The sequence below is a fragment of the Ochotona curzoniae genome, unplaced genomic scaffold (assembly GCF_017591425.1).
Source record: "Ochotona curzoniae isolate NIBS_2020 unplaced genomic scaffold, NIBS_Ocur_1.0 contig_832, whole genome shotgun sequence".
Lineage (NCBI taxonomy): Eukaryota > Metazoa > Chordata > Mammalia > Lagomorpha > Ochotonidae > Ochotona > Ochotona curzoniae.
Window position 1 is genome coordinate 5,549,944 of NW_024466580.1, and position 22,556 is coordinate 5,572,499.

Sequence of the window (22,556 nt, forward strand, 5' to 3'; positions counted from 1 at the left end):
TTACTATTTTGTCTCTCATAATGCTTTCCTGGATGTTAGTGAAATAAGGGACTGGATCTTTCTTTTTATATTCTGATAAACTGCTTTGTTTTTTCTCTTTTCCTTAAAATTAAGGTTTCTGTCTCTTTCATTTTGCTACCTGTTTTTGCTAAATTTCTCATTTGCTTTAGAATCACAAGTAATACTTACTAAATATTATTCATTAAGCATCTTAATGTGATCATGTTATAGAATTCAGTTCTTTTGCTTAAGGAGTATAAGATGTAAAGAAACAGTTCAGATGCTCATGTCTGCAGAGGTTTGGTTGTTTTATCTGAGAACAGTGTCTGCTTCTCTGCATTTTTTTTATGTTTTCCTACTTGGAAAACTGCAAGCAGATAATATTCTAAAATTGCAGTCTCATCAAAAGTTATCTATACCTTCATATAATGGTAGCTTATTTTTATTGACATTTTACAAAGAATCTGATTATACAAAATTAAGCCCTGAACTTTGAAAGAGGACCTTTTGTGTCCTTTGGTGAGTTACCATGCTGGTATGGAGTGTACATAAGAAGAAGTGCATTTTTAAAAAGAATCAAAGTTCTATTTTTGTTTTGTTCTTTAATTTTACTGTTAATTTTACCAGTGGTGTCTAAATATGTTTCTTTGAAGTGAATGATGAATTTTCTTATACCCTAATTGTATTATTTCATATTTAGTTTATGAAACAGAAAACTGAGATACAGCGTTTGTCATTTATGAAGTAGTAGGAGTACTTCAGAAAAGTCATAGGAATATTTCTCCTCTGAAAAGTTAACCATGGAGCTCATTTTTGTTTGTTTGTTTGTTTCTTTGTTTACGCGACAGGATTTGTTTTGAACTTTTAAAGCTCCTTTCCATTAGAAGCAGGATCCAGCATAGGTGTTTGGTGTAGCAGTTAAGATACTGAATGGAACACGTGAATTCCATAGTAGAATGCTTGAGTGTAGTTGCAGGTATCACTTCCGCTTCTGGTTTCCTGAGAGGAAGCCAATGACAGTCAGCTCAGGAGAACTGAGTTGAAATCTTAGGTCCTGGCATTAGCCCAGCACAGCCTCTCCACTTGTGCTTTTAGGAAGCACATTGGCAGATCAATCAATTACACTCTTTTCCCTCCTACTTTTAAAGTAACATAAAAAATAGGACCCAAGCTCGTACAGAGATATTTTATTTATATAAACTTTTCCAAGCTCTTAGAGTACCTGTTAGTTATTTACTTATTATTAGTATATATTAAGCCGGGGCAGTACTCCTGAATTTTGAATATACAAAGATCATAAAGCATGACTTTTGCTTTTGAATAGTCACATTCAAGAAGAGGCAATGGTTATATAAACAAATAATTGATAATTCAAAATGATGTAATTCTTTGAGCACATGGAACTAGTACTATGGTTACCTCTAATTGTTTCTGTTCAGTGAAGACTTACAAGGACACTTTAGCTTGTTGTGGGCACTAATTAAAAATTATCTCTGTGAAAGGAGTGGGTACAACCATCCAGGTAGAAGAAATTGTTTGTGAAGGAGTCATAAAAGGGCTGTAGACTTCACTGGCCCTAGCATTGTGAAATACATAAATACAATACTAACTCTAAATTGTGAAGGGCCTTCTATGCCATGGAGTATAGTGCATTAGGTCGAAGCATCGGCTGTGTGCTTAGCCTGCTGGTGTGTCTTATCTCTGCCACTGCTTAGTTATAGTTCTTTCCACATAATGTTCCTCTGAAAATCAGAATCCAGTAAGCTAAGTGTTCAATACTGTCAGCTTCTGATTTTTTCTAGTAAAAAAAAATAAGGAGACTAAGTTTTAAATGTGAGTTATAGGATCTGATTTAAAAGCCAAACTATAAGAAAGAAAAGCAGAAGGCAGAAAAGCAAGAAAAGGGGCCATGGTATAAGAATGCCATCATAGCATATTGCAAGAGAAATATATTATCTAAAATTATCATGAGAAAATACTTATTTCTTTTCATGTGTCCTTATGAATATTTCATGTCTAGTACAATGCCTCTTTAAACCCAAATAATGTTCTTCCACATATTTCTGTTCAAAGTTTTTAACTAATACTGTCAGATGGCCAGTTACTAAAGTATTATAAGCTCATCAATCTGAGATGCAATATAAATAATATTTAAGTCTTTACTGGTAAAAATTTTTGAGTGCTTAAGTGAAATTCTATAAGCTGTAAACCCAGAATATCTGTCCTTTTATATGTGCATTCACTGAGCCAGCCAGCTGAACTGCCTTCCTTTCTGATTAACTGTGGAGTGTCTCTGTGGGCTGGTAAGACTGTCAGAATCTAATACATTTAAAGTGGCCAGCAGATGAAGAGATTCCTTGTCTTTTAAAATGTTTAGAATTTTTCATGTTGTTGTTTAGTTTGTTAAATAAAATTAGAATTACTGTTAGTTATGAAAATATAGAGAACTTTTTTAGAAATGAAAATTACAGTACTTGTGAGCAATTATGTTATGGGGGTGAGCATTTACTTCCTTGCTTTATTATGTGTGAAGTGCAGATTGGTGTATGGAAGCCACCATCCTTTGTCATCACTGTCGCTGCCTGCTCTAGAGGACTCTATTGCAGAAGATCCAGGAAAGTCTGTCCTTGTAACACCTGAGCTCTCCTTTACCAGAAAGTCAGGAGATATGCACTACTCTTGATTGTTCAGGAAGAAAATACTCAGTTTAAATGTAAATTTAGGCACACACATCCCCACCATTTAAAGAAAAATAAGTAGTTATATAGTTAGTTATTTGACGGGGGACAGACAGACCTGTCTGCCTTTCACTCCCCAAATGCCTGAGGCTGCTAGAATGAGCTAGAACCAAAGCCAAGAACTGGCTACTTAGTATACCTTGCAGAGACGCAGTGACTTGAGGCACCACCCGCTGCTTCCTAGTGTCTGCATTACTAGAAGTTAGAGTCAGTTGGGGCCAGGAGCTAAACCCATGTATTCTGATAGGAGAGGCAGTTGTCTAACTGCTCAGCTTAACGCCCATTCCTTCCTTCATCAGCTTTTGCAGTGAATTCATCCCTGTCCCCCCTTTTTGTTTTAATGTGACAGACATATAGAGACAGAGAGTTCCCATCTGTTGGTTCTTTCCTCCAAATGTCTGCAGGTTGAACCAGAAATTGAATCCAGGTCTCCCACATGGGTTGCAGGAACCAGACTGCTTTAACCAGCTGACCTGTTGCCTCCTGGAATCTGCATAAGCAGGAAACTGGAATTGGAAACCAGGACCAAGGGTCATACTCAAGTACTCCAGTCTGGAATGCGGGCATCCTAGCCAGCACCTTAACCATTTGTCCAAACACTTGCTCCCTACATATAACTTTAACTGACAAAGTTTTGGGGGAAAACTAAGACATTTCTATTTTTAATAACTTTGGTTCTGCTAGACCCTACGAATTTAATTTGACTTAAAACTTCTTTTAGTGCCCCAAGTTCTTCAGAGCTGCACAGCATTCATTGAGAGATATGGCATCGTGGATGGAATATATCGTCTCTCCGGAGTTGCCTCCAATATCCAGAGATTGCGGTAAAGACTTTTGACATTTTCATTTTTATTCTTATTTCACTGTCGGGGTCCCTTGGCCAGCAAGTCAAACCCAGACTCTCGTTGTCTTTGTGGAACCTTTATTGTGGAGATGACACAGCAAAACCGGTGCGCAGCGGCTGCCACATCGCGAGGCGCACAGCAGCTACATCTTGGCGAGACGTGCTCTCTCCCTCTCTCTCTCTCTCTCTCCCCCCCCCCCCAGGCGCGCTCTCTCTCTCTTCCCACTTCAGGCGCTTCCCCCCCCCCCCCCCCCGCGCTCGCGCGCGCGCTCTCTCTCTCTCTCTCTCTCTCTCTCTCTCTCCCCCCTCCCCGGTTCTCTGGCTCCCTTATTTATTGGGTAACCTGGCCAATCAACGTAAAGGTCACCTGTGCACGCAGTGGGCAGGCCAATCATCACACAGATCACGCGCTGTCCATGCGCCATCCACGCACCCCTGGGCCAATCACAGCAGACTTCCTGTGACTTGTTTTTTCTACCACAGCAGGAAACAGCAGTTCCACCCCTGTCTGTCTAGGGTGTGGGCTGCAGGCTCTCTACAGCTCCCCACATTTCACTGTTAAGATTATTTCAAAATTGAGTTACTTATTCTGACAACTTATTCTATATAGTTTTCGTCAAAATAATTTAGATTAAATAGGAATTTTTAACGTATTTGAACAAAACACATGTTGTTCTCTGGGCATGTTTTCTAAATGACTGGCCTTCACATTTTCTAAGTGCCATGCCCCTTAACTCTCACAGTACCTGTTTTTGTTTTTCACAATGTGTGAAGATTTTATCAAGTCGAATATGAGCCATGAGAGGTGAAATGTGTATTATAATGACTTTTACTTAGCTCTTAACTGAAATTGTTGGAGTGAAATTTTTTCTAATCTCCTTTAATCCTAAATTCTGTAGTGTGTGCTTAAGTGTGTTTGGCTACATATTCCATATCCTACCCAGGACTTTCTTTGAGACAGAAATCTTTTACTTCTCCTCATGGTTTCTAGTCCATTCCTAACATGCTATTATACTTGGTGCATGACGACTACCATTCTCTAGGAATTTTAGTAATTTAAATATACAGTTCATCTCTGTTCTCAGGAATATGTGTTTGGAAATATCTAAATTGATCCTCATACAAAAAATGGTTTATATTTTTACTTTTAGATATAGGAAACCTTATTTTAAGATTGTTCACACATATTAATCCTCTGTGTAAGTGATTAAGTGTTCTCATGCCAGTGGGTTAGTATTAATTAGCATCCTTGAGAATGAATTTCATAGTTTGAGAAAAAAAATTACTTTCACTCTAATGCTGTTAAAATTTGATGTTGCCTGGGAAATGCTTTGCATTGTTTTTAACTTCCTTCTCCCACTTCAGTAAGCATACCTGAGCTATACAACTTGTTTCTGTGACATTTCTGTACATATATATAGTTATATATATAGTTATTCATGGACCGAAGTCGCCACTGAGCCATAGGGTCTGTAATTGCCAAGCTATTGGAGATTAGGAACCCCATTTTTAGATCTGTCTTATTAGAGTGACTCATTAATATGGGTTTCAGAAACCACTGTTTATTTCAATATTTATGTGCTTAATTTCTGCATAAAAAAATAACTGCTTGGTAAGACAGACAGTGACTGCTGGAATGCAGATGTAATTTATGTGAATTATAATTTTGAAAAAAAAAACTGGGGTAGAAGTGAGCACTTTGGGTCTTAGCTTTTTGTTTTTAAGTCATGTATTTACTTTCTTTTAATAAAAAAAATCATGTTATTTTGCTTTCTTTTGTCTGTGTTAGTCATGAATTTGACTCTGAACATGTCCCCGACTTGACGAAGGAGCCGTATGTTCAAGATATTCACTCTGTGGGCTCCCTCTGCAAGCTGTACTTCCGAGAGCTTCCAAACCCTCTGCTAACCTACCAGCTGTATGAGAAATTTTCCGTGAGTACAAGTTGTTCTAAACCAAATTCTTTGTGATATTTTGCTTTAGTTTTCCTCAGAACATGTGAGAAACTATTTTTCTCATATTCAAGAAGTAATTTTATGACTAAAATGGCTCCTTAAAAAGACCATTGGGGGTGGGGGACAGCACTGTGGCATAGTAGCCTGAGCCTCTGCCTGTGATGCCATCATCCCATCTGGACACCAGTTCAAGTCTCAGCAGCTCCACTTGCAGTCTAATTCCCATAGTGGCCTGGAAAGACAGCATAAGAGGGCCCATGTCATTGGGCTCCTACACCCATATGGGAGACCCACAGGAAACTCTTGGCTTCTTTGGATTGACCCAGCTCCACCGGCTTTTACAGCCATTTGAGTAATGAATCAGTGGATGGAAGATCTTTGTCTCTTCTCTCTCAAATCAAAATAAATGAGTCTTTTTTAAAAGGTGTGGCCAGCTGGACTAGTTTTTGCTGCTTTCACACTGTCATTCTTTTAGTTACTGACTTTGAGCCATTAATATTATCACTCTGACCCCCAGCTTTTTAAAAATTATAGTTGAAAAGATTTCTTCTTTTTTTTTTTAAAGATTTATTTTCATTGGAAAGTCAGATATACAGAGAGGAGGAGAGATAGAGAGGAAGATCTTCCGTCCAACAGTTCACTCCCCAAGTGGCCGCAATGGCTGGAGCTGAGCCAATCTGAAGCCAGGAGCCAGAAGCTCTTCCAGGTCTCCCACCCAGGTACAGGGTACCAAGGACTTGGGCCATCCTTGACTGCTTTCCCAGGCCACAAGCAGGGAGCTGAATGGGAAGCGGGGCTGCCGGGAATAGAACCGGCACCCATATGGGAGCCTAGGTTTGAAATGAGAACTTAAACCACTATGCTATTGCGCCAGGCCCTTGGAAAGATTTCAATGTTTAGATCATATAAGCAGTTTGCTTTCCTAATACTATGTTATGCTTGTGATTTATCATCAAAGAGTCAAGAGAGTTCATCTGAGTGACAACTGAACTGAAAGTGAAGAACTTTTGTCTTTACCTACAAAGCATACTGGTTTATTTTATGTTCTGCCTGTTATAGGATGCCGTTTCTGCAGCAACAGATGAAGAAAGGCTGATAAAAATTCATGATGTCATCCAGCAGCTGCCCCCACCACACTATAGGTAAACTATGTGTCGCTGAGTACCAGTCAGAGGTTAAAGTCAGCTGCTAAGTACTAGTAGATTTTCCTTTGAGTTTGTAGTTTTGAAAGTTACATTTTTCTAGAATGAGTGCATTCATAACTAGAGACATTCATATTTGTTTATTTGCTTTCTGTCTCCAGGACTTGACACTGTGCTTTAGCATCCAGTAGGTTTTAAGATTTGTTTTGGTGTTACTGTTGTTATATCTTAGAAATTTTATTTACTTATTTTTGAAACTCACTTGTATTTTTCTCTTTGGACTCAGAAATATGAGCAATTAAACATTAGAAGCTTTGGGCTATAAAAGAGCGAAAGTTGCATTTAAAAAAAATCAGTTGTTGGGGCCTGGTATGGTAGCCTAGCAGCCAAAGTCCCCACCTTGCATGCACCAGGATCCCATTTGGCCGCAGGTTCTAATCTCAGCAGCCCTGCTTCCCTTCTAGCTCCTTTCTTGTGGCCTGGGAAAGCAGTCGAGGATGGCCCAAAGCCTTGGGACCCTGTACCCACATGGGAGACCTGGAAGAGGCTCTAGGCTCCTGTATTTGAATCAGCGCAGCTCTGACCATCCTTCCTCTCTCATCCATCCTCTCCTCTCTGTATATCTGCCTTTCCAATAAAAATAAATAAAATCTTTAAAAAAAAATCAGTTGTTGGCAAAAAAAAAGCTAAATTCCTCATGTGTTTTGGTAATACAGAAATCAAGCAGTGAAATACTCTTTTTCAAGATTATTTTAATTTTATACTTATATACTAACACTTAAAACTCAGCACGAGATTTTAAAAATCAGCAATCTGAAAAGATTTATTTATTTGAAAGAGTTGAGAAGGGAAAAGCAGAGAAACAGAGATCCTCTATCGGCTGCTTCACTCCTTAATTGGCCACAATAGCCAGGACTGAGCCAGGCTGCAGCCAGGAACCAGCAGCCTGCTGTGTGTCTCCTGTGTGGGTGACAGGGTCTCATGTACTTGAACCATCTTGCACTGCTTTTCTCAGGGTCCAGATCACAGGTGCTGAATTAGAACTGGGGCAGCCAGAACTTGAATCGGTGCCTGTGAAAGAGGAGTGCGTCGTAGGTGGCAGTTTGGCCTGTGACAGAGCAACACCAGCACCAACACTAACATTTTTTAATCAGCACTGAAAGTTAGCACATACTTTTCAGTCAGCACTTTGATAAAAATGCATCATCACATTGTCCTACTGATACAGCCTGCCTTAAGAGGAGTGTGATAGAATCTAAGAGGCCTAGGACTCAACGGGCGGATGAAAACTGAGAACCCGCTAAGGTGAGTTGTGATGACCACGTGGAAAGCAATAGGCATGGGCACAGTGAGTAAAATTACTGACACCGCCCCACAAAGGAGCAAAAGACCATTTCAATCTCAGAATTAACAGATGAAGATGTTGAGGAACTGCCAGATGAAGAATCTTAAAAAATCATTTTAATGCCTGTGAAAAATAGCAAGAAGAACATTCAAGAGTTCAAAGAATTTAAGGAATACATTGCCCAGGAAATACGAACTCTGAAACAAATGAAACTGAAGTATTAGAAATGAAGAATACAATACAGTAGGTTCCCAAGATTAGCAGGGAAAATAATCAAAATAAGGAAAGACGGAAGTGAAAAAAGAGACCAGAGATACTATGCATAAAATCAGCAAATCAGAAAGTTAGTTCTTTGAGAAAATCAGCAAAAATTAGCTCAATTAATTAAAAAAAAGTGGAGAAGATATGACTCAATAGAATCAGAGATGAAAAAGGAATATAACTGGATTTTTCTGATTTTTACTGAATGAGCAGGAACTGTTACAATCAACTTATGCCAACAATTGGAAGACCTAGAAGAAATGCATAGATTCTTGGACTCATAGAATTTACTGAAACTAAATCATGAGGTAATTGAAAATCGCCATAGACCTATACTCGGAATGGAAACTGAATCAGTAATGAAATCCCTCCCAAACAAGAAAAGCCCAGAATTAGAGGGCCTCACTGTTGAATTCCCCCAGATTTTTCAAGAACTTACTCCAATCCTCTACAAGCTATTCAAAACAACAGAAAGGGAGGCAATCTTTACGAACTATTTCCATGAAGCCAACATCACCCAACCTCCAAAGCCATTTAGAGATATAACAGAGAAAGAGAACCAGGACTGGTATGTATGATGAGCATGGATGCAGAAGTCCTCAACAGGCAAGGCAGCTGGGCGACTGTGCGGCCAACATAGGCTCCTTCAGGGGTGTGTTCCGTGCCAGGTGGAGTGCACTGTCAAAGGAAGTCCAGGAGTACGTGGGCACAGACCAGTTTGGGAACAAATACTACTATGTTCCGGAGGACAAGAACTGAAGAGGACAAACAATTCAAGAGAAAAGAATTGTAGAAGCAGCAAATAAAAAAGAGGTAGACTATGAAGTAAGAAATATCCTAAAAGATTGGGAAGCTTGGGTTAGAAGCACCAGAAAACTGCCCCCACCATGGAGTGGGTGGATGGAAAGGCCAAGAGACAGGGATCATGCACTCCTCATCACTGCCTGACTCCCCAAATGCCGACAACATCTGGGGCCAGGCCGATGCCAGGAGCCAGGTAGACCATTCAGGTCTCCCTCTTGATCATCAAGGACTTAACTAGTTGAACCATCACATTTTCCTCCTTGGATAAAATATTTTAAAATGGAAAATATAGAGAAGAAATGAAAAACTAGAAACCAAGGTTTTTATGACAAAGAAAGACTCACAAGTGAAGACGCCAGAGAGGAATTCCTGGCCCCACCTATTCAAACTCAGATTAAAGAGCATGCCTCCACTCCATACTTTGGGAAGAAGCGCCCTCTGTGGCTCCCACCAGCACTAGCAAAACCTTCCAGCCAGAATCCTGGATGCCACATGATGGCAAGAGCTGCCATCAGTAAATGCATATGGTAAAATCATTTTGTCTCTGCAGATGTAATTATTTTAGCAATAAAATAGTGCTTAAAATTTTTTAAAAAAAATCTTCAACAGAATACTAGCCAACAGAACCCAAAAGTACATTAGACAGTTCACTCACCTGGACCAGGTGGGATTTATGCCAGGCATGCATGGATGGTTTAACATAGGCAAATCAAATTATATATAGCATATCAAGTAATTGAAGAACAAAAACAATATAACCATCTCAATAGATGCAGGGAAGGCACTTGATAAAATACAACACCAAACATGCTAAAAATGCTAAGCAAGATAGGCATGCAAGGAATCTCCTTTAACATAATAAAAACAATATACAGAAACCCAATATCAGCATCATACTGAATGGGGAAAGACTAGAGTCTTTTCCACTAAAATATAAAACTAGACAAATATGCCCATTTTCACCACTGCTATTCAAGATGTTATTGAAAGTTCTTACTAGAACTATTAGGCAAGGAAAAGAAACTAAAGGAATTCAAGTTGTAAATGAGGAATTAAAATTATCCCTGTTCACAGATGGCGTGATTCTATACATAGAAGAACAAAAAGATTAAACAAAGGTACTATTGGAACTCAGAGCTTGGCATAGTAACAGGATTCAAAATCAAGGAACATAAATCAATGGGCCTAGTGTACACAACTCCATAGCTGAGAAAGAATTTACAAGTATAGTCCTCTTTAAAATAGTGGAGAAGAGTCTTAAATACCTTAAAATAAACCTAACCAAAAATGTGGAAGACATCTCTCCTGGTAGTTAACAAACATTAAAAAAAAAAAAAAGAAGACATTAAAAGATAGAGAAGTGTACCATGTTCCTGGATCAGTAGAATTAACATCATCAAAATGCCCAAACTAGAAGCTTCTATAAAGCAAAGGAAATGATCAGCAAAATGAAGAAGCACCCAACAGAATGGGAGAAAATTTTTGTACACTACACAACAGATAGGGAACTCATATCCTGCAATTACACAAGTTTCAGAATCTCAATGACAGGAAAACAAACAAGCTTGTGAAGAAACGAGTGAAGGAAAATATCAGACATTTTTCAAAAGAACAAATTCAAAAGAACAAATGGCTAATAAACAAATGAAAGAAATGTTCAGGCTCCCAAGCTAGTAGGGAAATACAAAGAAAAACTACATTGAGGTTTTACCTAATTCCTTTGAGATTAGCCTACATTTAGAAATACACTAACAACACCTGTTGGCGAGGATGTTGGGGGAAAAAGCTACCCTACTCACTTATTGATGAAGTGTAGGCTAGTGCAGCCACTATGGAAGTTGGTATGGTGAGTGCTCAGACAACTGAAAATGGGTCTACTGTATTACCCAGCTCTCCCACTCCTGGGAATATATCACAAGGAAGTGAAATCTATGTGTGAAACATTGGCCTACAGCCCCATATTTATAGCAGCACAATCCACAAAGACATGGAAACAATCCAGGCATCTGTCAAAAGAGGAATAGATGAAGAAACTATGGTATGTCTACTCTGTGAAATATTAATGAGGCATTAGAAGGAGTGAAATTCTACCATTTGCAATAAAATGGTCCAAATTCGAGACCATTAAACGTGTATGTACATATATTCTCATAGATGGTCTGTGTAATTGAGATTAGCATACTAGGAACTGAAGATACATTGCAATATGCATCTCTGCTCTTAAATAAAAGGGTTAAATATATCTTCACAATGTAATACTAGATTGTCTACCATTACTCATTAATTAATAATGGGTGGTTAACCATTACCCATTAAGTGTATACAATGCTAATATGTACTTAAATACCACAATGTTGGACTTGTAACTATTGCTGACATACTCTGCTGTTGTAATAATATAGAAAAAAAATGGTGCAGGTGGAAAATGGGGAGGGAAGAAGGGGAGGTGGATAGGGGAATCCTTATACTCTCAAAACTATCATGGAAAATAATAACTATAAACTCCCACAAAAGAGATTTATTTATCTGAAACAGTTACAGAGAGGGGAGGGAAAAGGGAAGAGGGTGGGGAAAGGAGAAGGAGGGAGGGAAGGAGAGAGGGAAAAGGAGGAGAGAGAGGGAATATGAGAGAATGAGAACCTACCATCCACTGATCCTTTCCAAATGGGTGTAGTGGCCAGGACTGCAGCTAGTCCAAAGCCAGGAGCTTGGAGCCTACTCTGGTTTGTCTTATCCATTGAGAATTTCTGGGGGATGAAATATTTAGAGCTTCTGCTGCTGCTTTCCCAGGCACGTTAGCAGGAAGCTAGATCACAGTTGGAATAACCAGGACTAGAATTGGCACCCATATGGGGTGCTGGCATTGCAGGTGGTGGCTTTACCGTTTATGGTGCAGCACCAGCCCTTGATTTAAAACTATTACATGAAGGATGACATAAATATCTTTTTTCTCTACATCTAAAGGAAATTGCCAATATGTCTTATGTGCAAGGTTTTAAACTGTCAGTGGTGGTGCAGTGTTACTGGCTAATCCTTCACCCTATAGCACTGACATCTCATACTGGCACCAGTTCATTTCCTAGCTCTTCCACTTCTAATTCAAGTCTCTGCTTATGGCCTAGAAAAGCAGTGGAGAATGGACTAAGTCAGGATCCTTCACTTTTGTGGGAGATCCAGAAGAGGCTCCTGTCTCCTAATTTTGAATCAGCTCAGTTCTAGCCATTGTAACCATTTGGGGAGTGAACAAATAAATGGAAGACATTCTATCTTGCCTTTTCTTTATAAAATATTCCTTTCAAATAAAAATAAACTTTTTTTAAAAAGTAAACACCATGCAAACCTGACAGTAAGACATTGTCTTACTCCACAATTCTTCATATCCGATTTCTCTCTGCCAACTCTTTCTTCTAGAGTTGACTCTTGTATTTTAAATGGCATGTTTGTGTTTGTAACTATTCCAGAAAATGCTACAGCAAACTCTGAAACTAGCATCTGCTACTCTGTTGGTATGACCTGTTTTCTTTTGGTGTTATGCTTTTTAGATTCATTCATATTCCGAACATACCTGGTGTTGAGTTGGGTTTTAATGTATCTTATACATGGGTTAACTCTTGAACCAGTCCTTTTATATTCTCACATTCTGCTTGTCATTTTCCACCTATCAATTTTTCTCCAGAACCTCTGTTGACTTTATTTAAAGCTTTTTTTCTTTGCTTCTATTTGTTTGAAAGGCAATGTGACAGACAAAAACCTTCCATCTGTAGTTAACCCACTACACCCTTGCTGCAATTTTTAAAATGTATTTGCAAGAATGAACTTCCCCCCTCTTGATTGTCTGACTGATCCTACTTTGTAACATCCTACTCTTGTTTCTTGGGTGTACCAGGATGCCTGGCCCATAATTTGCATTTGGTCTAAATTACATTTCCAAAGACCTTTGGTTTTTCACTTTATTTCTCACTGCAATAAGAAGTTTGTTTTATTTTCTAAACATTTCTTAAGCTTTTCATGTATACATACTCCCAGACTGCCTTCGACTTGTCTTTCTGACTTTCCTTATGCTGTGTCCAGGCAGGACCAGAATTGCTGTGGGGCAGGTACCTTAGAAGCAGGGACTTTGGAGTCACGCTTATTTGGCCTGAATCCCAGCACTTGTTTTCAAGCATGTAACCTCCAGTGAGCTGCCACTTTCTCCTTCATATGAGGGAGAAGATTCTGTTCTTTTTGGATTGTTGTGACAGTTAAATGAGACTCCCTGGAAAAGCCTAGAGTAACTTTTTTTCTTTTTGATTCCTATTGGACTCATCTAAACCTGGGTGGTTAATATGGAGACCATAATTTAACTTGCTGTGTTGTTTTAAATCATAGAATCTTTTTATTTCTGTTTCTGATTTACTGTCTTTAATAATTTCAATTGCTGTACAGTTAGGAAGAGAATACATTAAGACAAGGTTAATAATAAGTAATGCATGTGCATGTGTGTTTGTGTGTGTCCATATCATTTAATTTATACTTACACTGACATTGTAACTTCAAAAATACTCCATTGTTTGAACTCATTTGAAAATCTTTCAATAAAGCAAATTCTGAATGGACAAGATAAATTATAGTATAAGGGTTTGAAGTAGTGTCTTTATTCCAAAAGCATACTTTTAATTCAAATATTAAATATTCAAATATTACTATTATTATTTTTAGCCTTGTAAAATACTACTTTTTCCTTTCATAGAAGAAATATTCAAATCTATTTTGTTGTTGGTCTTCTGCAAATAGGAAACTATAACTTCAAAATATCATTTAGTTCAGAAACTAGCTTTTGTGGAGGATTCACTCTTAAAAATACTTAAACCTTAGTAGACAGTAAAAAATTTACTAGGATTTGTATCAGCTAATTTTTCATTTTGCTCTTGAAAACTTCCATATTAATTAATGGTCTTTTATGCTCTACATTGCCACATGTTTCTTTCTATTAATATGGTTTATTTTATCTTTCAGAACACTGGAGTTCCTGATGAGACATTTGTCTCTTTTAGCTGACTACTGTTCCATCACAAATATGCATGCTAAAAATTTAGCAATTGTTTGGGCTCCAAATCTGCTAAGGTAATTTACATTTATGACTTTTGGAAAACCTAATTATGCCAAATGGAAGTTCAATTCACCGGAATTCCATAAGGAAATTTTTGAAAAGTAAAACAAATATGTTCTTTTTATTAGTATCTCCCTAAAACAAGCAACTGGGGTTTAATTAAAGGACTGTAAGAGTAAGGTTTCTTCTTCTGACTTGTCTGTGATGTACTCATAGAAAGCGAGCTGTTCTTTAAGAATGTTACCCATGACTGTCTGATGGGAATGTTGTCTGCCTCACAGATCCAAGCAGATAGAATCTGCGTGCTTCAGTGGAACAGCAGCCTTCATGGAAGTGAGGATCCAGTCGGTGGTTGTGGAGTTCATCCTCAATCACGTGGATGTGCTTTTCAGTGGCAAGATCAGCGCAGTCATGCAGGAAGGGGCAGGTAAGCCCCACGGAGTTTCTGCTCCTGCCAACACAGGGAGCAGAACTGTGAAGATTTAAAAAGATATGTTATTGGGAGAAGGCAGCTAATTTCCATCTCCCAGAATGAAGGCTTGACAGCTATTTTGCATTTACATAGTGAATACTACATACTAGACCTACTGTGATCTAAAGTTCATAACACATTAAAAAAAAAACTTGTCACCTGTTATTGGTGCATATAAAGGTATAATGTGAAGCAGCATATTTGAGTGATGGTTCTTCCTTGGTAGCTTTTAAGAAAGTAAAATGTTTAAATGGATAAAGAATTACATGTATGTTTATGCCTCACTGTTAACACAACTCAATATGTCACTTGTTTCTCACTCAGTATAGAATGTTATGATTTTTACTATTTTAAAAGCTTAAAGAGAATTAGAAATAACACAGAGACTGGACTGTTCTCACAGAGTTGACCCTAACCTGCTGTCCTGTTGTTTTTGAAGCCTCTCTCTCAAGGCCCAAGTCCCTGCTTGTGTCCTCCCCCTCCACCAAGCTGTTAACATTGGAGGAAGCCCAGGCGCGAACGCAGGCTCAGGTCAACTCTCCGATTGTGACTGAAAATAAATACATTGAAGTCGGAGAAGGACCTGCTGCACTTCAGGGAAAATTTCATACCATAATTGAGTTCCCCCTGGAAAGGTATATTTCGTTAGCTACTAATTAAAATATGATTTTCATAACTGTGTATTATTTTTGTTTCCTTATAGTTTTGCTTTTCATTTTGTGTCTTAGTATTTTCTTAGTATTTTCTTTCAAGATTTGGTTACTTATTTGAAAGGCAGGATGACAGGAGCAGGGACACGAGGAGGGGGCAGAAAAAGATTTTACACCTGTTGGGTCACTGCACAAATGGCCAGGAGTCAGGGACTCCATCCTTGTCTTCCAGGTGGATAACAGGGTTGGGTTCAAAGTGGCTTAATGCACTGCATTACAATGGGGGGGTCCTGATGTATTAATATTCTTGTGTTAAATTCTGGGCCAATGTCAGGAAAACCTGTTCAGATAGAAGGAGATTACATTAACTCTGCCTCAAAAGTGACAACTAGGATTTTAGCTAAGGATTACGTTATTGTGTGATTTTTTTTTAAAGGAAATCCAGTCAGTTACACCGAGAGAATGGAGCTAAGAATAAAGGAAGTGAGGTGTGTGCCGGGCTTTTTTCTGTAAGACATACTTTGAAGCTTATTTAGAAATAAGCTGTGTTAAAAGGATATTCAAAAGGTAATGCATGGATAGTGACTTATGGGATTCATTCTACACTAAGGCTAGGATGGTTAAGTGGTTCTCAAGCTTCCAACAGCAGCAAAGCAGCACCTAGGAGTTATGGGAAACACAGATCTGTCACTCCACTCCACTCCAGACCACTGCATCAGAAACTGGGAGCGGGCCACAGCCAGTCACTGTTTCATTAGGCTCCCAGACCACTCTGGTGTGTGTTAGTCTCTGAGAACCACCACAGAGTAGGCATGCTCTCAGTATCTCCTCCAGCTCTGAAACTTTCCATTTCTCTAGAGAAATGATGGTTTCTCTAGCTTCTTTACACAGTTATCATGGGAGGATTCATATGTAACACTCAGTTTGAATAGCTCGCTTCTCTGTTGGCTATTATAAATAAGTCAAGTATTTCAGTTTTCTGGACTGAATAAACTAATTAAACTTTGGAATTTGTTCTTTCAATATACTCCCCTAACTTCCAGTCAGTTCCCATGACTAAAGATGCTCTGATATTAAAATTTTAGAGCATAAGCTCTTATATTTTTTTGCCTATACTTTAAGAAACAGAGAGAGAGAGAGATAAACTGTATGGAAATTCACTCCCCAAATGCCTGCAGCAGCTGCTCCTAGGCCATGCCATATCTTGGACCTTGGAACTCAGTCCAGGTTTCCCGTGTGAGTGACAGAGACCCAATTACCGGGTCTGTTACCTGCTGTCTGCCAGGGTGCACGCTGATGGGGATATGGAATTGGAAGTGAAGCTGGAACTTGAACCCAAGCACTCCAGTATGGGATTTAGATAATGTAGGCGCCCTTACTGGAGTCTTAGCCAGATACTTGCTTCAGTCACAGCTGTCTAACTGAAATCATAGTAAACAGTGTTGGGATATAAACAGACCTGGGATTTACTAGTTAACAATGCTATAGTAGTTACTTCAGTTTCTCACTCTTTTAATTTCGGCAGCTGTGAAAAGAGGGTAATGGAGGCTGCCCTGTGTGGTTTTACCTGATTCAAGGGTGCGTTTGTGAAAGGCAGTTACAGTGCCTGGCATTAGTGTGTGATAGCTTCTTTTCCCTTTTTTCCCCCTACTTTTTCTTTTTCCCTTTCCCTTTCCTTTTCCTTCCCTTTCCTTGCTTTTATCTTTTATTCTTTCTACTCAACACTAAAACATTATTAACTGTATTTTATTGTGGAGGCTAAATATATTTCCAGACAGGTTTTATTGCCACTTATTTTGCAGGTTATGAAGCTGAAGCCACATATGCAGTTATTTGTAAGAACAATCATTGTGACTCTAGTGACTGGTATTCGTACTGGCACATGCAGTTTCTTCTTGCTGTCACAGCTTCCTGTTTCAGCTGTGCTTTTTCAGACTGCTTCTATCATTTGCTCCTTTCTTTTTCTGGAAGAAAAGAGAGGTTGTTGATTCTCTAAATACTGATGGTTAGTTATGTTCTGTCTCACAGGAAGAGGCCTCAAAACAAAATGAAAAAGTCTCCTGTTGGCAGCTGGCGTTCTTTTTTCAACCTGGGAAAGTCATCTTCCGTGTCTAAACGGAAGTTGCAACGTAACGAGAGTGAACCTTCCGAGATGAAAGCCATGGCCCTGAAAGGTAGGTGCCTTGTCGCTCTGCGGTGCTGTGGAGCTGGCAGAGCTGTGTCCTGCAGGTGCCTCTGGTGCTGCCACGGTGCTCACTGTTACTCTGAGAACAGATGCCACATGCTGTTGTAACCGACTGCAGCATCACATGGGCTCTGTGATTTGTACTCCTAGATGGTCTTTTACCATTTTTTATCCCAACTTGAAAATTGCATAGCTCGTATTTCTATTTTTTGTACATGCATGGATTTCAATTTTTTGTACCAAAATATTGACTTATGTTTTACTTTCTATGGACTTTTTGAAGTATCTGCATATGTGAAAAATGGCCAGTTTTTTTAAGGACACTCTAGAAATTACATGGAAATTAAAATTCACAGTACATTTGTGTCATAACATATAATTAGTATTAACTGCTATATGGTATTTTAAGTTGATGTCTGTTTATATAGATTTTAAAAAATGACAAAACCATGTTTCAATAAGCCTTTAATGAGTGCAATGCTTATGGTCAAAGGTGCTTTTTACTAGGTGGCTCATTGATGAGTGTGTTGTTAAGTAACAAATCTATTACTGTTGAAGAGAGCTTTTAAAATTAGTTTAAAACTTGTTCTACTGATATTAAAGTCTGAATCTGGGAGAAATACAGGTACTTTATTTTTTAGGACTTATAATTTTTTCAGAAAGTCAGAATTACAGAGAGGAGAGAAGAGGAGACACAGACAGATCTTCCATCATCTGGTTCATTCAAAATGGCAGCAGCTGGAGCTGAGCTGATCTGAAGCCAGAAGCCAGGAGCCTCTTCTTAGTCTCCCACATGAGTACAGGATCTCAAGGCTTTGAGTTACCCTCTGCTGCTTTTCTAGGCCATGAGTAGAGAGCTGGATTGGAGCTAGAGCAGTTGGAATATGAATCATACCCACATAGGCTGCTGGCACTTGTAGGTAGAGAATTAGCTGATTGAGCCACCATACTGGCTTAGACGTATGTCATTTTTAAGTAATGTTAAAAGTTTAATCAGTTTATTTAATACATCACTCATTCAACTTAAATTCATATACTTATTAAGTATGTGCTAGATTTTTGGATAGCAAGTTCTGCAGATAGTAAGAAAAATAGGGTGGTACTCTTGCCTTCACAAAATGACTAGGAATCATATGTGTAAAAACTAAACTTCAGTATCAAATCATAGTTATTGGAATAGAAACTTATATAAAGTATTTATAGCAGGAATTGTGCCTTCTTTTGGGGAGGGACTAGTGGTCAGATAAGATGGCCTTGCCCTAGGTTTTACAGGATTAAATAGCTATTGACCTAATCACATGGAGCTAAAAATGGTGTTTCCAAGATGGTGGGGAGAAGAACCGTGTGTGAAGAGCCGTGTATAAAGGACTGGCAGAGAAGAGCTGTTGTGAAAGAAAAATACGCAGTGATTTTCAAAAGAGTAGGAAAAGTACAAGAGAGATGGGCACTGTTCCATGAAGGGAAGGGAGGACTTGGACCACAAGTGTTAGCCATGTCCAGTGCCCAAAGGGATGAGAGAGAATACAAACGTTTAGCAAATGAGAGTCAACATGCATAATTAAAGTGTCTGCATTAGTATCCAAGGACTGTGGTGACAAATTACCACTAATTGAGGAACTTAAAACATTTTTCTCTGCTCCAGGAAAGAATCCCTTCTTACCTCTCCCTGGTGGTTCCTGAAATTCCTTTGCTTGTGGCAGCATCACTCCAGACTCTTCCTTTGTTTCATGTAGCCTCTTCCTTTGTGTTTTTGTGTCCTTACCTGTTCTTAAAAGGACAGTGGTCAGTTGTACCACTTAATTCAAAATTCAAAATAAAAATATATTAAAAAACAAAAAAGGACAGTAGTCATTGAGTATAGCGTCCACTCTAATCTAGTATAGTGCCTTCTCAAGAAATTATATTGGCCTTCAGAAACTAGAAAAGATTTAAAAAAAAAAAACTCTTACTTCATCTTTGTGCACAAGTTCACAATTCCTTAGAGTCAAATTCAAAATCTTTTCAAAATAACAAAATTTATATTGCAATATAACAGAAATTGAATAGGATTATCAGAGCTACAGCTAATAAATAATTCTTGGGAGTTTAAACATGAGTTGGCAAAAATGCTGACCTTTTATTCAATACATGTGTTTGTTAATGATACAACTTTACACAATTTGGTTTTGATCCTTCAGGTGGCAGGGCAGAGGGAGCACTTCGCGCCGCTAAAAGTGAGGAATCTCTTACTTCTCTCCATGCAGTTGACGGTAAGACTGAAAGACTTCATTTTTTTTTTATTATGTATTATGTTGCATAAAAGAACGCAGCCATTGAGTCTATTTTATAAATAGAAATTTAGTGAACCTTCTGCTGAGTATCATTTCTTGAAAAACTAGTATCAATTTAATATTGTTTAGACTAAAGTTTATTGATGTTTTAATATGGTAACAGTCTGCACTCTGTTTTTTGCATAAGTGCCGTTCAGTTTACATAGAAAATACCTGACATGTTTAAGTTACCTGTTTCTGTTAATTAATACCGATTGAAAACTTGTGTTTTCTTCTCTACATTTCACAATGGGAGCATCATGTTAAAACATACAATATTAAACAGTTTTGTGTTTTGGACCAATAGTCTTTTATCTTACAAATGCATTATTGGAAAACGGTTGATCACAAGGTAACTTGGAAAAAAACAACTATGAAACTAAATTTTTGCTTCATTTTGATTACATTTGCAGATCTGCCAGTTATTGCTAGAGCAAAGAATTATTTTGGTGTTATTTTGAAAAAAAAAAAGTGTTTTTTTTTTCCCCTGGTAAGCTATAAGCATAGTAGGACATCTTTCATTTGATGTTTACCTTGCACCATGGGACTAGAAAGCAAGGCATTTTGATTTCTGAAGTTATGCTGTCCAAATCCTGTTCCTTGAAAGTATCCTGGGCTATCATTTCTCATCTTCCTTTATTAACTCTTCATTGATCACACTTCGGTTGTGGTTCAGGACACAATCCCATGTCTCTCTGAGGTAGCTAACATCTTACCAGTTTGCCATGATTTTCAGTTAAGCTGCAGTCAAGATAATCTACAGAATCTATGCAGTGGTTTGGGTGTATGCTAATGGTCAGCAGAAAATATTTTGGGGTACAGTAAGTTTTATAAAGGCCAGTACATTAATGAATATATCTCTTGTTAGTTTCTGCCTCAGTACAGTATATTTTCACCATGGCAGGAATGATTTCTGTAAAAGAATGGAGATTCCCTTTTTGCCAGATTTTTAATCAGAGTCATAGAGTTGTAATGTTTTCTCCCACTTATGAGTACTCTTTTAAGGAATATAAAGCTTAATTTTATTAGAGGAAAAAACAAAATTATTTCAAGTATCAGAAGTATCAGAAACTAGTCCTTTACTAAACACATGTAAAGATTTTCTGGGATTGTAGAGAATTTTTTTCCTCTCAGAAGAGAAATTTGTTTTTTTTTTTTTTTAATGCAGGTATTATACAGATACTTCTCCAACCTTTTTCTTGTTACATACCTAAAGTGTATTTAAAGTGATAATTCTGCCTCAAAAGTTCATGAGTAAGGTCAGAAATAAAATAAGACAAAGAAAAGTTGTGCAAAGTCACACCAAGAGTCACTGTTGGACTCATAATTGGACCTGGGAGTTCTGACTCCTTTGTTCCATTAAAACTATAAGATGCTGCATTCTGCCTCTGATTATATCAGATGTGTTTATTATTTAAAATTTGGTTTGGCAGTTGTGTGATTGTAACTTTAAGTGATTTATGTATATTGACACAGCTAGGCAGCACATGAGAAGTCACATTTCTTCCCATAGAGAAGTTCCTACTGTTCTGTGTAGATGGTCTTTCCTCGCATTGTGTAGACTGTGACATTCACACTTCGACACTGTCATCTATTTTACCAGGTGATTCCAAGCTTTTCCGGCCCAGAAGACCCAGATCTAGCAGTGATGCTCTGTCTGCCTCTTTTAATGGAGAAATGCTGGGGAACCGCTGTAATTCCTATGACAATCTGCCCCATGACAATGAGAGTGAAGAAGAAGTTGGGCTGCTCCACATTCCAGCCCTTGTGTCTCCCCATTCAGCCGAGGACGTTGACTTGAGCCCACCAGACATTGGAGTAGCCAGCTTGGATTTTGATCCAATGTCCTTTCAGTGTAGTCCTCCTAAGCCTGAATCAGAATGTCTGGAGAGCAATGCTTCCTTTTTAGATTCGCTAGGATACTCCAAGGATAAACCATGTGCCACTAAGGATGTAGAAACAGGTGGTAGCCAGGCTCAAACTCCAGGAAGTACTGCAAGCTCTGAACCTGTCTCTCCTCTTCAGGAGAAACTGAGTCCATTCTTTACTCTAGACTTGAGCCCAACTGAAGAAAAATCATCTAAGCCATCTTCATTTACAGAAAAGGTCATTTATGCTTTCTCTCCAAAGCTGGGACGGAAATTAAGCAAGTCACCTTCTATGAATATATCTGAGCCAATTTCAGTGACCATACCACCTCGAGTGTCAGAAGTCATTGGTGCAGTCTCAAATCCTGCAGCTCAGAACACATCATCTCCAACCTGGGACAAAAGTGTTGAAGAAAGTGATGTCACAAATAGATCCCCCACCCAGATAGTAAAGATGAAAACAAGTGAGAGGGTGGCCCAAGAAGGATGCGAATCTGACGTCCAGCCCTTGGGCCAGGCGGCTGCTGAAGAAATAGAGTTGCCAGGGAAGGAGGAGCAGTCTGTCTCCAGCAGTCAGAGCAAGGCTGTGGCTGCTGGGCAGACTCAGACAGGTACCGTTTGTTTTCCACCGTTCTTTCTTTAACTTAAGAAGGATCTTTGATCCTGTGTACCATCTGTGCCTTCTAAGAGAGACATTAGACAGTAATCAGAGAATGTTTTGCTGAGAGGTGCTGTTGGCTGAAAGCCCTAAATTAAGGCTGATTAAACAAAACTCCACACCGGGACAGTGGTCCTGCCTTAGACCTTCACAAAAGTCTCTTGTCTCTTTGGATAGTCAGAATCCATTCATAATTTTTATACCAGTTCATAACACTTGATTATATTTTCCCTTCT

At 38.5% G+C, this 22,556-nt stretch overlaps 1 protein-coding gene and 1 pseudogene across 2 annotated transcripts in view; both read left to right on the top strand.

Moving 5' to 3' along the window:
- ARHGAP32 (Rho GTPase activating protein 32) overlaps positions 1–22,556 on the top strand; it is a 191,511-nt gene that overhangs the window by 164,026 nt on the left and 4,929 nt on the right. For both annotated transcript variants that reach the window (XM_040992673.1, XM_040992674.1), the window contains 9 exons: positions 3,460–3,562; positions 5,372–5,516; positions 6,597–6,679; positions 14,085–14,192; positions 14,460–14,605; positions 15,090–15,285; positions 17,329–17,474; positions 19,663–19,734; positions 21,398–22,273. In XM_040992673.1, coding sequence (XP_040848607.1) covers positions 3,460–3,562; positions 5,372–5,516; positions 6,597–6,679; positions 14,085–14,192; positions 14,460–14,605; positions 15,090–15,285; positions 17,329–17,474; positions 19,663–19,734; positions 21,398–22,273 — 1,875 coding nt within the window. The remainder of the gene's footprint in view (positions 1–3,459; positions 3,563–5,371; positions 5,517–6,596; positions 6,680–14,084; positions 14,193–14,459; positions 14,606–15,089; positions 15,286–17,328; positions 17,475–19,662; positions 19,735–21,397; positions 22,274–22,556) is intronic.
- Positions 8,856–9,607, top strand: LOC121164526 (annotated as a pseudogene).